Genomic DNA, 17,682 nt, shown 5'->3' on the forward strand with positions numbered 1-17,682 from the left:
ATGGAATGGTCATTCCATGTATTTAGTTGTGGAATGGATTTTCATTCCCAGGAATGAATTTTCATTCCAATGGAATGGCCATTCCATCTTTAAGTAGCATACCAAATAAAGGAATGGTTAGAATGTGCATTCCATTCCTGCACACCAAACGTAGCATAAGTGTTACTTGAGTTATTGACTATTTGTCTATGTGTTAATTTTTTTTATTTGTTTAATTAAATTATGTGCTCAAATGATGTGTTATTAATTGTAATTAATTGTTAGATTATATATTTAAATGTTTGTTGTATTTTACATTTTAAAAAGAGATGAATTTGGATAGTAGTAATGGACCAGGTCACATGGACTACTTGAATAGGAGGTTTGATGGATATGGATAATTACTCATGGATATTAGTGTGTGTGTATATATATATATATATGGATATATATATATAATATATAAGGATAGTTTATTATTATTAGTATTATTAATTGTAAATTATTAATAATAATATATTAATAATATAGTCAGTATTATATATATATCTCTCTATTCACGTATGTTGGCAGACTTATAAATATGTATTTATGTTTTATTGTTTTTCCTTTTCTTTTAATAGCTGTTAAGGAAAGAATTGGAGACTTAGGGTTATGATAGGAGTAGGTTATATATTAGCTATATATATATATATAAGCCTTAGTCTGCCAAGGGTTTTAAAAACCCTATTCACGCCACTTTATAAAGGCAGAGAGGTTGAGAGAAAACCGAGAGAGAGGAATATGGAATTCGGCCAAGGATTAGGTGTGATACCTCTCGGATCCGAGACACGGGTTGATCAGGCCCAGGTCCAAACCCGAGGGATATCAAACAATTAATATGTAACCGAACACAGAATACAAGATAAAATAAGAAATAAAAATAATAAGCTGTAAGAATGCTAATTGAAAATCCTTAAAATAATATAATTATTGAAATCTGTTAAATCCAAACTCCATAGGTTTACAGCTTGGGAATCCATCCATTAGACCCCTTATTAAAGATTCTCAAACCGAAACTGAAATAATAGTAATAAAGTCTAAAGCTAACATAAAGAAGATTCCTACACAGTCGAAGGAATGAATATCTGTATCTGCTTTGCATGTCCAAGCTCTAACCCTGGAACTGACGAACACCTAAAAAATAAAGAAGTGGGTCAGGCCCACATGCAAGTCCTGATCTACTACAATCTAAACAGTAATCTGATATGCAGATACATCCTAGGAAGACTCAATAATATCTAGAGTAGTCCATATAAGTATATAGTACATACTATAGGATGTTCGCTAGTCCAGTAGGTCTATCTCAGCCTGAATAGAAGGCAACATGCGAATACGCACTCTAAGGTGGGTATGAGTATCTAGACCTACCAGGGAATAACACCTATGTCCAGTTATCCATCCTAGGCGATATACGCGCCCTAACCATGGTCATAAGACTCAAGCTCATACCACGGCACCATATAATATATATATATAAAGTCCGTACTCCTCCTAATACAAAATACCATCCATCTGTGTAGTGGTCTGATATATGTATAACAAATCCATCCTAAAACTATAGTGGATCATTCAATTCACAATTGATATGACACATATAGGTGATGGACTTAACCTTTGTGATTAATCCATAACTCAATCCAAGTTAGGTAGAACACAATGTTTGAACTAGTCCATACCCAGTATGTCACCGTCCCATACTGGTGCATACAATCCTCCAAATAGCATAGTTAATAAAACGACACTATATATATCCAACAACTATCCTTCAAAACATGCATCAATATAAATTAACACACATATATATATTAGGCAGTCATTATAGAGCCTAAAAATCCAATTCCAATAATGTAAACAGCTAAAACAAGTATAAGCGTTTACATCCTCCAAATTATCCATAAATTGATGCAGATGTATAACAAAGTGAAAATTAATTTGATCCAACACAAGCATGGTTAAATTCAAGTAATCCATGTTACTTATAATCCTATCTAAATATGATTAATTAAAATTTAAATCATATATAAACAATCCTCCAAGTTCCAAAGTATAAGCTGATTAACATTCAAAGCTCAACATGTAGGATCTTCCCCTAACTGTACACTGTTTATACCTTAATCCATTTATGAATCATTATTTACCTATATTCTTAAAGGTCTAAAACAATAATATACATCATTTAAAACAATTTAAACGAAGTGCTAACACTCTGTATAGTCCAAACAGTGCACAAAAACCCAAACTGGGCGTTTAAAACCAAAAATCCCAACTGAGCAAACTAAGTTACAACTGAGCAGGCTCAGTTACCAACTTAGTCGGCTCAGTTCCTAACTGAGTTGGCTAAGTTGGTGCTGAAGCCGTCTTCTTCGTCTGTTTAGTCTCTGTAAACCCTAAAACTTCATTGTTAAGGTCTCTAAGCTTCCTCCTATGTCCCATGCGTCCATACTAAATTATTTTAGATGTTTTAGTAGGCAAGGATTCAATTTAAACAACAGTTTATGCATAAAGATCAAAGAAATAAAGAAAACACGAATAAGCATATATAATCATGAAACTCTCTATTTTAGTCCAATTATGCATGCATTACTATTTCGTTTTAGCCTTTATTTAATCCCTGGAGTCTAGCTAATCATGCACAGAACATAGATTAAAGAGATAGAGAAGAACAAGACTTGCCTTAAGTTTCAGATTTGAAACTCTAAACTGTCGTCTCTTGAATTTTCCGACGAAGTTTCCGACTGTTGTTTCACCTCCGTCACTCTAGGTTCAGTCTTAGTTGAAGCCCACAACCCTAGCTTCCCTCCTTAATCCTTCTCTCTTTCTCTGCTCTCACAACTCTCTGTATCACTGTATACGGGAATAGAGTTTTATGTATTTTTTCCTCCAACTCTAAACCCACATAAGGTCATATTTATAGGCGTAGTAATCCAACCCTAATCCTTGTATAAGTTGAGCCCTAATGTAACACTTAGTCGGCCCAAGAATAACCAAAATTATAACCTATGTCGGCTAATACGTTATTACACAGAAAACACAATCCTAATTTAAACCAATTTAATTAAATAAAACCAATTATCAATTAAGTCAAATAAAACATCATAAAATAATTTAATTTAAAACAATTTAATAAAAGAAAATAAAACACTTTAATCAATTAATTAAAACAAAGTCAAATTTATATAACCATGGAAGAAACACACAATTAAAATAACCAATAAAATAAAATAATACACAATTAAACAATTAAATAAATGATTAAACAATTAAATAAATGCCATGACTATCCTTTTAAAATTAGGGGTATTACATTAGGGCTGGACCAAGGAGGAAGAGAAAGGGTTGATTGTGGCTATTGTCCAGTTCAGCAGAGTAGGACGACGGCATCTCGAGGCTGCCGGCGTTGAGGAATTCGCCGGAGAAGAAAAGAGTTGGGGTTTTTATTCAAAACCCTTAAGGCAAGTTCTTCTCATACTCTCTCCCTTAGATTTCGTGTTCTATACATGCCTAGAAGATTCCAGGGTTAATTAGATAATAAATTAACTCTGTATGCATGCTTAAATTGAATGAAAACAGATTTTATGTATTAATATGTATCTTGGTTTCTTGTATTCTCTTGCATGAAATCTTGTTGTAACTTGTGTTAAAGATGCATAATGGTTTTATAAATTTATTAAGGATTGTTTAGGACTTAGGTCAAAGGTTTAGGACCCTTAACGAAGGTGGTCGGAGTGATCGGAGGCCGCCGGAGATGAAAAAGATGAGGGACAACAGGTTGAGAGCCGGCTCCTTAGGGGATGGAGTCGGCTCCCAATTGTTTAAATCACGGCTCTCAGATGAGAAAGACAGCTCCATGGAGAAGGGAGTCGGCTCAATAGAGAAGGGAGTCAGTTCCTTCAGGCCGAGAGCCGACTCCCTTATGGGCAGAGCCTGATCCCTAAAAAGGGGAGCATGCTCCATTGCTGGTACTTTGAAATTTTGGGATTTTTTGTTATTGTTTTGAGGTTTGGGATATTCTAGGACTGTGTAAGTTATTTTGGGTGTTTTAAATAACTACAATGAGCATGTTAAATACCTAGAATGCATAATCGATAATTATATGCTATGGATGAACAATATGAAATTTTAATTAAATTTACATATTGTTAATGAATGGTTTAATTGTCTAGTATTATTCTAGCAAATTAAATGGTTGTTATATGATTTTAATCATGCATTGACAAGTATAATATGATCGTGCAAATATATGATTTTATTATACTTAATTATAGGTTAATTGATGTATTGTTTATTTCATCAATTAATGTATGATTTAATTGCTTAAAATTATTCTATCAATTTAAATGGAGGTTATATGATTTTAGTCATGTATTGGATGCATAATATGATCATGTATATACCTGATTTCTATTATATTTATTTCTGGATTTATTTAATGTGATATTATAACTATAGCATCATTTATGGATTGTATGCATTATATGCACCGATATGGGATGGTGGCATATTAGGGACGGATTAACTAAAAATATTAAGTCCGACCTATTCATGTATAACTGGATGTTAAATCCTACATATTTTTATATCAGGTCAACTGAATCAGTTGGATGACATACTGGATATTTATTTTTATGTTTGGATATGGCGGATTATATATATATCGTTTTATGCCATGATATGAGCTTGACTCTCAGGATCATGGTTAAGGTGCGTATATTGCATATGATGGATAACTGGATATAGTAGACATCTGTGTGCCCTGGTAAGTCTGAGTACTCATGCTCACTTTATGTGCGATTTGCATGTTGCCTACTATTCAGGTTGAGGCAGACCTATAGCCTTGTGAGCATCCTGTAGTGTGTACTTATATATATACAGATTACTAAATATTGTTGGATTGATTAGAATGTATACGTGTATCAGATCTCTGCTTGGACTGTAGTAGAGTAGAACTTATTTGTGGGCCTGACCCACCATTATTTTTCAAGTGTAAATCAGGAGTAGAGATTGTTCGTACTGAGTATCAATCTACTTCACTTTTTCGGATTATCTACATAAGAGTTTCCTTTATGATTCAGTATCTAGTTGTAGACCGTTGATTATATAATTTTGGGATTTTCTAGGGTCCACACAGTATGGATTTCCGAGTTGTATTGGAAGATTGGTTGTATCAGAATATTTTAGTATTTAATGAAAATTTATTCTGAGGATTTATTGGATTATCATTTTAGTATTCATTTCAACATTTTTATTTATTCTTATTTATCCTCTTGTATTCCGTGTTCGTCTATTACTGATTTGTTTTTAATATCCTCGGGTATTCGGGCGCGGGCCCGGCCAACCCGAATTCGAAAATCCGGGGTATCACACTATCCCTCCCTATTTTTTCTTTTCTCTCATTTTAAACCATTCAAATACACTTAAGTCCTATCATTTCTTTTCTTTTATTTCCCTATCCCTCCAAATCATTCCATCCAAATGCACTCTAAATACGTTGGTCATCTAAAAAAATGGTTGTGTAGAAAACCCTTATATAATATAGATTATGTGGAGAATACATTACTCCTTTTTTAAAAGGTGCATTTCAGTTCATAAAATAAAAAAGTAAAAAAAAATGTGCAAATAAGTTCCTCTTATTACTTTCTGGCAAAAAGTAAATAAGAAAACCCGATTTTATCCTTTTCCCCCCCCTATTTTGCCCCTAACAAAATATGCATACACTGCGAACTAATAAGAAAAAAATTGGAAGGAAGGAAAATTAATTTTTTTGGAAAGTTTTTAAATTTTTTTTTATTTTTTATGGGAAGAAAATAAAAGTTAAGGGTGTATTATATAGTTTGGGAGTGTTTTGTTTTAGTTTTATTATATCCCGTTTTGGGGTTGTTTGGTTTAGCTTATTCCATTCTTAGACAAAATGAGGTTTATTTTATTTGTATCTCAAACAAACAAAATGGATGTTTTACAATGGATATTAAACTATTTTGCACTATATCGATAGTAGAAGGAAATATTTTGCACTTAACAAAAAAAAAAAAAAAAAAAAAAATGTTATTCTTTCATAAAAAAAAATTTGCATGAATAAAAATAAATAAATAATTAGTGACAAGCCAAATATCACTTGTGAATTTACAGAAGGTTCAACCAAGTTCCTTATGATTCTAAATTATTTGGATTATTTAAATTTTATTTTCTTTGAATTCACGGAATCCAAATGATATGATGGGATTAAATGTGAGCCTAGGATCATGTTTTGAAAAACTTTGTGTGATGTGTACCAAAATTTGAATAGATATATGGAACATTTGTTTCTCTGCGGAAAAAAGAAAAAAAAAATTAATAATATTAGTCAAAAGTGTAACTAATGGAGTGATTTTTGTTATAACCCAAAAAAAAAAAAAAAAAAGAACCGTCTACCTACTTTTTAATAAGCCCTTCGTGATGCTAATTTCTGTACATTGTACAGCGACTGTGTTGGGGAATAAAAATGAATGGTTATTGGTTAATAGCATTTAAAGAGAAAGTAATGGGCCGACGGGCTGTACTAAAAATATCACAAATTCGAAACCTACTGGGCCGACGGGGTGACAAATTTGGTAATCGCAATCTCTCCCCCACTTTATAAGCATGTCGAAACCTTAATCCTCTTTGTCACTTCTACTCGCCCTAAAACCCTAATTTCTCTTACCTTACAGAAAAACCCTAATACAATGGCTCCAAAGCGCCCATCACCCTTAGAAGACCCACCTTCTGCTTCATCGTCTTCTGAAGAAAAAGCTCAGTCTGAAGACATCGTTGATGCCAATCACTCCGAATCCGAATCTGATGAAGAAGAAGTAGAACGAAACCCTAATCCAACCACAATCCCACACCCACACCCAAAATCCTCGTCCAAATCCGAAACCGATGAAGGGTCTGATTCGGAATCTGATTCTGACAACACCCAATCCTCCCCCACTGCTGCTGATTTCGCCATCAAACCCATTGCCTCCAGGCCAATGGACTATGACACCAAACCCAAGAAGGAGTCGACCTTGACTCCATCGGCGAAACGCCCAGCGGAGGCTGAACGAAATAGGAAGGATTCGCGGTCGAAGAGGAACAAGGTTTCGAACGGTGACGAAGAGGATGGGGCGATCGAAGAGAAGAAATCTGTCAATAGGTTGTGGAGTGAAGATGACGAAATTGCAATTTTGAAGGGAATGATAGACTATAAATCGAAGAAAGAGTCTGACCCCTATACTGACATGGGCGCCTTTCATGAATTTCTCAAGAAATCGCTTCACGTTGATGTTACGAAGGTCCAATTGACCGATAAGATTAGGAGGCTGAAGAAGAAGTACTTAATCAATGCAGAGAGAGGCAACAACGGAGAAGATCCGGTTTTCAATAAACCCCATGAGCACAAGTCATTCGAGCTTTCCAAGAAGATATGGGGTGCTGGAGCTAGTAATAGGGTGGATGATAATGCAAAAAGTAGCCAAATCAAAGCAAGAAAGAGTGAGAAAGTTAACAATTCTGTGGCTTCTCCGAAAAAAGAAGAACTTGCATTGCAAGTGGCATTGAAGCCCGAAACAGGGGCTAGTCAAGAGGACTTTTGGTCAATGTTTCCCAGATTGAGAGAGTCACTGCAGTCGGAGAAGGGTTCGTATTTGTCATTGTCGGAATCTGGGACGAATTTCGTCAAGGAAAGAATGAGTTTGATTGGGAGTAAGAAGGCAAAGAAGTTGGAGGAAAAGTGGAGCAATTTGCGGGCAGATGAAGTTGAGTTATATCTAAAACAGGTCGAGTTGATTGCAGAACAGACTAAACTGGTGCTGGCTGCGATGAAATCTTCGAAGTCATAGGTTTTGCGGTGAGGTAACTTGGGATGAATTGTGTTTCATCTGATGCAATATTATGGAGTTTTTGGTCTTGATAAAAGTATTTTCTTTATAAGGTTTTGAAATATGTTTTTTTGGTTATAATGAAATGTTGCCTTGCAATATATTGCCTACATTTATTGTTGCCAATATGAAAACTTATATGCTGTCAAAGCAAAATGGCTTTCTCACTTCATTTGTTATATCTTGCTACTAGATCCGAATCTATCTAAGTCATTGGTCATTGATACATCTAGGATGCTATATTTTCTTCTTCAAATGAGAGGAAGAAATACAAGCCTTTAGTTTGTTTTCAACTGTCAAGTTTTTGAAAACAACTTTATAACCGGTAGCAACATGTAGGAAAATAGGTTGCCAAAGTGGGTAGATCATGTGAGTTCTGGCATTAGTGTGTGATCAATGACGTGGTGGCAGTTGGAATTTTTTGCAAACTGTCTCTTAGGATAAAAAGAGACATCATGCTTTAGAGTTAACCCCCCCCCCCCCCCCCCCCCCCCCGGAAAAAAAATAATGCTTAGAGTTCATGTGGATACATTTTAGTATGAAATTTTGTGCAATTTGTTGTGCTGAGTTGAATCTGTATGTAAAAGTTCAAATTTAGGCTTCTTCAAATTCAGGTAGATCATGTGAGTTCTGGCATTAGTGTGTGATCTGTCATTGGTGGTGGCAATTTGCAATTTTTTGCAAACTGTCTCTTAGGATAAAAAGAGAAATCATGCTTTAGAGTGCCCCAATCATGTGGATACATTTTAGTATGAAATTTTGTGCAATTTGTTGTGCTGAGTTGAATCTGTATGTAAAAGTTCAATTTTAGGCTTCTTCACCATTGCAGGAATGAGGTGAATGTTTTTGCTGTACTCTACACTTCTGATAAAATTGCAATGATCACCTTTGTGTCTCACTGTTATTCTCATCCAGTGTTCTGATTGTGCATCAAGTATATGTGTATATGTTACACACACACACACTTGTATATTTAAATTCTCATCGACACGAATTCTGAAAATATTCAAGTTGAATAAGAAAGAACTCCACTGCTTATATATTCTGCATCTAATTTCTCTTGTTGCTGAATGTCTTTTTAAATATAATACTAATCCTTAGCCTTATTGGTCTAGTTGTATCTTACCACTATCCCTACAAAATAAAAATGTCTTATCATTTCTTTTTTAATGTTGAAAAGCTTTGATCTGTTAAACTTTTTTTACCGTATTGTGGCTTCCATAAATGCTCGCGTAGATGTTACTGCATTTTCTTAATTGACAATTGTGTCAATGTGTAGATGTTACCATCTTGCTTTCATATATAGTTGCCTCAGTCTATTAGGACTGAAACTACCATATTATCGTTTTGATTTACAGTTGACTTGGTATGTAAAACTGTCGGTTTCTTTGATGCCATGTTGCTTTATACAATGGATGCTTTAGCATGTTGAAATATTCTTCAGCATATCGCTTGATGGACGTTAAAAATGTCAGCACCAGGATACATAATTGACAGAACATATGTCTTAGTGTCTAGTCGTACTTTAAACTGCCATGCGATTAGATATTTGATTTCCTCATTAAACTATCATGTTGCCTTAATTATGAGATTTTAAGATATGTTGTTGTCTTAATTGATTGGGTGCCGAAAACGTGGAGTCTTGTGTTGTCAATGTAGTTGTGTTGTTATGTAGAAATTGTTTCAACACCATGTTGTTTCCAGTGGTGATGGTTTTTGTGGGTGGGAACATTGTTCCTCCATCAGTTGTTGATTTAATCCTATAGAAAGTACCATCTTCTTAATATAGTTCCAGGTATGGCTAACACTACAATATTGTGCCTATATGTTACGGGGTTGGGACCTTGACAAGCCCCCTGACAGCCAAGGGATGCTGTTAGCATGTACTGGGGGTGTCCAGTGGCATTTTCGTAAATATGGCGAAAAAGTGAAGCTTGGAGTTTTGGCTTGGGATCTTTATAGGAGGTACCTTGAGTCCATAGAAGATGGTTGGCGCAGACGGCACTCGATTTGGATGCCGTGCACTCTGAGACATTTATATGTGGGTGCAGATTAGTGGGCTTGGCACGAGCTAAGTTCACAAGGTTGGCTCAGATGTTGCTTAAAACATGGACCACACAAGTTATGGACGTGTGACATAGTTAAGTCGGGGACATGGGCACAAGGCAGTGGGTGTAGGCAAGGCTCAGCGTGTAAGGTTGGCTTAAGGGACTCAAACATGGCTTATGATTACAGAAGATGGCTAAGTGGGCTTAGTTGGTTGGGGGGAAGTTACTAAAACTTCCCACTAAGTGGGCTCAGTTGGTTGGGGGAAGTTACTAACACTTCCCACTAAGTGGGCTCAGTAACTTCCCAACTTCCCACTCATATGCATATATTATGGGGAGTGGGGGTGTGCTGAGTAATATGAGGGGACAACACACAGGTGGTAGAGTCGGTTTTCTTCCACTATGCTGATATATAGAAGGTGGCAGATAATGTGTAACTTTCTGTGGACAAGTGGCATGAGCAGAGCGTGCCAACAAGCTAGTAGTTGGGCTTGTCAACTACATATGTAGTGCTGGCACACTTAGTGGGTTCCAACATGACCCTAGGTGGATGGGGGTGTCATCCACCACTTTAGTGGGTAGTTGTGGGTGGATGGGGGTGTCATCCACCACTTTAGTGGGCAGTTGTGGGCGGTTTTGAGAGTTTGCCTATATATTGCTAATGTGGGTTCTGTAGAGAGGGCAGATTGAGAGTGAGACACAGAGTTGTGTTGTGAGAGACTCCTATATGCTTCTGCAGGTTGAGACATTTCCTTGTACTGTTTTGTGAATAATAGTAAAAGGTTGGAAGCCTTGTGCTTCTGTAAATTCGTGGGTGTTATTGTCTTTACATTTTTGCAACTATACTTGTATGTGAGAGTGTTTTACTTGCTGTGTGTTTTAGGCAGCAAGTATGAGTTGGCTGAGTTAAGTTAGAAATTCAGAGAAAAGTTGTTCATATTTCTGGTTTAGTGCCATCACAGGGCACTAGATTCGTGTTCAGAATTTACCCCTGTGACAATTGGTATCAGAGCCCAGAGTTGGGTTCATCATGGTCGGTGATAATGCTACAGAAGCTCTCAAAGATCGTGTGACTTGTTTGGAGGCCTTGGTGGGTGCTCCACAATCTGACGATGCTGCTGCCTTGACGGAGCAGATGGAATTGTTTGCATTTGAGTTGCAGACAATACGATCAATGCTTGAAGAGTTTGTGGGGGAGACAAACTCAAAGATGCAGATTTTGACGGATGATGTGATGTCCATGACAGACCTCTTCAAAGATCATGTGAAGGATTTGGAGGGCGAGGTGGCTCTGTTGAAGAGGGCCATGCACAATCAGACTGTTGTGGGAGAGAAGCCATCATCTTCCAAAGTCAAAATTCCAGAACCAAAGTCATTCGGGGGCAAGAGGAGTACCAAAGATCTGGAGAATTTTTTGTGGGATATGGAGCAATATTTTCCAGCGACCCACATTCCAGATAATGACAAGGTAACTATTACCAGTATGTATTTGTCTGGTGATGCTAAGTTGTGGTGGCGGACTCGGGTGGAGGACGAGTTACGCCCCAAAATTACTATATTTGCAGAGCTGAGGAAAGAACTGAAGGTGCAGTTTCTTCTAGCAAATTCTGGCTGGGTGGCTCGGGAGTCGTTGAGGAGACTTAAGCATACGAGTACAGAGCGTGAATATGTGAAAGAGTTCACATCTTTGATGCTGGATATCAAAGATATGTCCGAGGGGGACAAATTGTTGAATTTCATGGCAGGCTTGCAATCATGGGCACAAACTGAGTTAAGGAGGAGCGGTGTGATCGACCTCTCTTCTGCTATAGTTGCAGCAGACAGCCTGGTGGACTTGCAGAATGGAAAGTCTGACTCTACTATCGCCAGCAAACTGAAGAAGAAGGGCAAGTTCGGTGACAATTCAAGAGGTATAGTGTTGCTGAGGAAGAGAAAGGCAAAGGTAAGTCAGAGGCAATGTTCATCCACAGTGGTTGCTTCATTTGCAAGGATCCACACAGGGCGAGGGACTGTCCTAAGAAGGAGAAGGTGAATGCTATGGTTGCTGAAGAAGCCAATGGAGGAGATTCAGACTCGGATGAGGGTAATGTTCGGGTCAATCCTCTTGTCATACAGTCATGATAGGTGCAGGTGAGTGCGTGGCTTCGGGGGAAGGCTATGCAGAGATGCTCACAGAGTTATTGCCAAGGTTGGTAATGGTGAATTCCCTCTTTATTTGTTTTTCTAATTTGAGTTGCTGGTTGTGAGGACAGAATCCTAAGGTGTTCAGAATTCATGTCATGAATTGATGCGGAGGTTGGGATTTATGGCATTATTCAAGTGCAGCAGTGGAGTTGTTGCAGTGTTAACATTAAGCATTCGGGTTGGTCAGTGCCAACATGCTAAGTTGCAGGCAGAGACTTGTGACATTTTGTGATTGTTTCAACGAGGACGTTGAAATTCTTAACTGGGGGAGGTTTGTTACGGGGTTGGGACCTTGACAAGCCTCCTAACAGCCATGGGATGCTGTCAGCGTGCACTGGGGGTGCCCAGTGGCATTTTCGTAAATATGGCGAAAAAGTGAAGCTTGGAGTTTTGGCTTGGGATCTTTATGAGAGGTACCTTGAGTCCATAGAAGATGGTTGGCGCAGACGGCACTCGATTTGGATGCCGTGCACTCTGAGACATTTATATGTGGGTGCAGATTAGTGGGCTTGGCACGGGCTAAGTTCACAAGGTTGGCTCAGATGTTGCTTAAAGTATGGACCACACAAGTTATGGATGTGTGGCATAGTTAAGTCAGGGACATGGGCACAAGGTAGTGGGCGTAGGCAAAGCTCAGCGTGCAAGGTTGGCTTAGGGGACTCAAACATGGCTTATGGTTACAGAAGATGGCTAAGTGGGCTCAGATGGTTGGGGGAAGTTACACTTCCCACTAAGTGGGCTTAGTTGGTTGGGGGAAAGTTACTAACACTTCCCACTAAGTGGGCTCAGTTGGTTGGGGGAAGTAACACTTCCCTCTAAGTGTGCTCAGTTGGTTGGGGGAAGTTACTAATATTTCCCACTAGTGTGCTGAGTAACTTCCCAACTTCCCACTCATATGCATATATTTTGGGGAGTGGGGGTGTGCTGAGTAATCTGAGGGGACAACACACAGGTGGTTAGAGTCGGTTTTCTTCCACTATGCTGATATATAGAAGGTGGTAGATAATGTGTAACTTCCTGTGGACAAGTGACATGAGCAGAGCATGCCAACAAGCTAGTAGTTGGGCTTGTCAACTACATATGTAGTGCTGGCACACTTAGTGAGTGCCAACGTGACCCTAGGTGGATGGGGGTGTCATTCACCACTTTAGTGGGTAGTTGTGGGTGGATGGGGGTGTCATCCACCACTTTAGTGGGCGGTTTTGAGAGTTTGCCTATATATTGCTAATGTGGGTTCTGTAGAGAGGGCAGATTGAGAGTGAGACACAGAGTTGTGTTGTGAGAGACTCTTGTATGCTTCTGCAGGTTGAGGCATTTCCTTGTACTGTTTTGTGAATAATAGTAAAAGGTTGGAAGCCTTGTGTTTTTGTAAATTCGTGGGTGTTATTGTCTTTACATTCTTGCAACTATACTTGTATGTGAGAGTGTTTTACTTGCTGTGTGTTTGAGGCAGCAAGTGTGAGTTAGGTGAGCTAAGTTAGAAATTCAGAGAAAAGTTGTTCATATTTCTGACTTAGTGCCATCACAGGGAACTAGATTCGTGTTCAGAATTTACCCCTATGACACTATACATAATGTGTCCGTTTGTTGTTAATGGTCTGGTGGACCTTAAGTTGAAAAGTGTGAACTTTTTAACTACAGTCCAGACACTTTTTAAATCTAGAGGAATCATTTGGTGGTACTCCTCGGTTGCACATATTTAAGTTCTAACTAGCAAGATAGGTTTCCCTATAAGCCAAACCAGTTTTGTCCAAGGTTCATTTTAGGGCCCTTCACTGCAACCTACAGGCCTCTCACAAACGAGGGCACAAGTATTGCTGAAGCTTGACTTCAGGATCAGAATAGGCCATGATTAATTTCAAACCATGGAGCATACGTTGATTTTGTGAATCTGACCTGAACAATTGGGACCAAGTTTTCTGCCTCCGGTTCCAGTTTCTGCTTCATTCCCTCTCAATTTTTTATTTTATTATTTATTTATTTTTTTAAATTCATGATCCCCACCAAAATTATATGTATATTTTAGAAGATGAATCGAAATTATTGATCTACTTGGCGAAATTATTGATCTACTTAGCTCTTGACTGGCTTAAGTTATTCTTTAAGAAACTATAAACATTTTTATCTGGAATGGTAATACTTTTAGTGGACCATTCCATGAACAAACACTGCGGCATTTTCAGTTAGCAGAATCCCAATACCACCTCAAAGGACAGTTTATTGATGAGGTTAGGAAGATCAAGTGAAGTTTTTGGCTCATAAAAGCTTTTGAACGAGTTGAGTTGTTCATTTTGTCTGAATTGGCAATACTTCTAGTTGAACATTCTAGGAACAAGCACTACATTTCAGTTGGCAGAAATCCCAATACGAGAAGTTATTCTTGAAGTTGGTATTTATTATTTCAATGGAAATATGCAAGTTCTTTGATGATTGGTTCCCCATGTATTTCCCCTAAAATCTGTTGGATATCTTTTTTGAAGGAGACCACCTTAATATCTTCTGATTTTTTCAGAATTTTATATCCAATGCTTGAAAATGCTCTGTGATGTAATCTATGTTACATGGGCTCGGGTACGATATGTGTTGGACGTGACACGGGTAAATATTCAAGTTATTAATTATTTTATTTTATTTTATGTTTTTAGAGTAAGTAATGTTTTTATCTATTAAAATGTTCAATATAGGTGTTTAACTCATTTTAAAGTAATAATATAATATAATTGAATGATTGCATATGTTTTTTTAAGTACATGCCTGATGCCCCCAACCAAAAGTGTCGGACAAGTATTCCATTCCCATGTCCGACCAAGAGGTGTTCGACATGGGTATTTCACTATTTTTGAAGAGTCTATATAACATAGATGGTAATCTTTTTTATTTGGTTTGCAGTATTCCGAAAACTTTCTTTGTTGTATTGTATGTTATATTGCATCAGACTAGTTTGCTTGGATTATATTTAACTGCACAATGTGCGGATTTTTTATGGTTGTGTGTCTATGATTAATGGCAAATTTTCAAATATTTTTCCAATATATATATTTTTAATCTAAGTAGACGTTTTAGTTGCTCGAAATTTTATTCAATAGAACAGGGGATGATGTCATTCTGGGTTGTAGAGATGGTTTTGTGAGAGTTTGAAGAGTGTTTTCACTCCAAATTTTATTTATTTAATTTTTCATTTTTACTAAAAACAAATCCATGATCAGGTTGATGTAATGGATACAGTAGTAGTTAGGAAGGTTGATGTATTAGAGTCCTAATGAAATCTCATTTGATTTCATAAACTGTAGCCCTTCATCAATGAAATAATCAAAATTTCCAAAGAATAGCCAATTCGATAAATCAAGTGTGTTTAAATCCCTTTAAAATAGTACTCCGTATACAACTATAAATGCTTGATAAATGAACTTGCTTTTGTCTTTCTAATGTTGATAAATGAACTTGCTTTTGTCTTTCTAAAGTTATAAATAAACCTGAACTTGATATATTGATTTAGGTTTGGGGGAAGTGAATTGGCTGCATATTTGTTTAAGTTAAGAAAATACTACCTAGCCAATTTTTTGAAAGGACTGATATTGAGATTAAATTCAGGAAAAAAAATATCGAGATAAAATTAGGATTATTTGCAAGTTTCCTCATAAATTGTCTTGGCGGGGTTTGATTTTTAATTCGTGGCCCCCTAATCAAAAGGTTTAATCGCTGCAGTGACATTCGAAAGTCATACTTTCATCGTTCTATTCAACTTAAGACTACTAATAAAGAGAGAGAGAGATATATATACACATATATAAACATTTGAAAACATAAGATAGAGGATGAACAAGCAGTGAAGCAAAATGATAGAAAGCAAACCACTCTGGTAAATTGTAAGGCCATCCGCCAGCGGGCACGCGGAAGCTCAATTTCCGCAACCAATGGACTAAAGGCCGCACAGCGGCCTAGCTATATGGATTGGGGCTCACTGGTGATTGCGGGCCGGCTCACAGTATTCAGCGAGTCGGCCTGCTATTGCTATAATTTTTTTTTTTTGGTAATGCAAAACGGCGTCTAATGTGTGTCTTGTTTTTTTGTGCAACGGCTATGCACAGTTACCAAACCTTTTTCTTTTTTCCCCTTAAAATTTGGTTTTTTTTTTTTTAAAAAAATTTCCTTTAAATTTTAAATGTATAGGCCAAATAGTGTATTTGGCCGTTAAGGCACTGTTTGGTAGAAACAGTGCCTTAACGGCAGTGGCTACCAAACAGTGCCTTAACGGCAGTGGCGTAGTCAGAAATTTCCTTCAGTGGGGGCAATTTTTAACAGCAATGATATATATATATTATTTGAACCAATATATATATATATATATATTATTATTATTTGAACCAAAATAATATATGTAAAAATTAAACAGGTGAGTTTTAAAAATGTTCATGGCATAACAACAGTAAATTTAGATGATAAAAAAATATATATCAGATTACCTGTTTTCGCCATTATTTGTTTGGATTTTGTGAATTTTTGAAAATTAACAACGCATTTGTTTGTAGTAAAGTCAAAATTGTGAAAGAATATCTTGTATTTTTGGGGAAAGTGTGAAAGAATATAATATTTTAAGAAAGTGAAAAAAAATATCATATTTTTTAGAAAGATTATATTCCTTTAATATCATATTTTTTGGAAAGATTATATTCCTTTTTTGGAAAGATTATGTGCAATGTCAACTTTTAGTGGGAACAATTATACAAATATAAAAATCTTTCTATATAAAATTAAAAAAATTAAAAATTCAGTGGGGGCAACTGCCCCCACTTGTCCCTACATGGTTACGCCACTGCTTAACGGTTATAATTTTTTTTAAAAGTTTAAAAATTCAAATTTTTTCAACTTTATTAAAAAAAAAAAAAATTTAATTAAAAATTTTAAAATCTCTATAAATACCCCAACTTATACCATCACTCATCACATCTCTATTATCTACCATTTAACTTATTTCTTCTTCTATTTTTTCAATGTTAACTATTATTTTCAAAGTCATTTCGATTCCATGGATCCTCGACAGCCATTTTATTACAACACCCAATTCAACCCATCAAACGATAAGTTTTTGTCATTTCCCGAAGACAATATCAATTTTTATGGAGGAAATTTTCAATTTCCTTCTCATCAACTATCCCAACCTTCTTATCAACCATCCCAAACTTCTCATCAATATTGTGGTACTAGTGTTTGACAATCAAGTAACTCAAAACTCCCGTCAAAACAATCGGCTATCCGACATAATAATTGGACCAAGGCTGAGGATGAGGCTTTATGTTGGGAGTGGATGTTGATTACCTCTGCTGCGATTACGGGGGCAAACCAAAGTAAGAAGAAGTTATGTGAGCGAATTCTGGAACAATATAAACAACATATTGGTGTTCCAACTGAGCGAAATGATGTAGGTTTGATGAATCGTTAGTCGGTGATCCAACAAAAAATCAGCAAATTTTTCGGCTGCATAATTGCCATAGAAATGAATCGTCCCAGCGGCTTCAATAGTGATGTTATGGTGAGTTATTTATTGTTTAAAT

General features: G+C 36.7%; 1 protein-coding gene across 1 annotated transcript; it reads left to right on the forward strand.

Annotated features, from left to right (window-relative positions):
• The first annotated feature begins 6,551 nt into the window (after positions 1-6,551).
• LOC132308024 (STOREKEEPER protein-like) lies at positions 6,552-8,077 on the forward strand. Its single transcript, XM_059805967.1, has one exon. It carries the CDS (start codon positions 6,723-6,725, stop codon positions 7,857-7,859), a length of 1,137 nt encoding a protein of 378 aa, XP_059661950.1. The 5' UTR covers positions 6,552-6,722; the 3' UTR covers positions 7,860-8,077.
• The last annotated feature ends 9,605 nt before the right edge of the window (positions 8,078-17,682 follow it).

The sequence above is a fragment of the Cornus florida genome, unplaced genomic scaffold, assembly GCF_030987335.1.
Source record: "Cornus florida cultivar Cherokee Brave unplaced genomic scaffold, ASM3098733v1 CherokeeBrave_3.0.0_Hap2_Chr05, whole genome shotgun sequence".
Lineage (NCBI taxonomy): Eukaryota > Viridiplantae > Streptophyta > Magnoliopsida > Cornales > Cornaceae > Cornus > Cornus florida.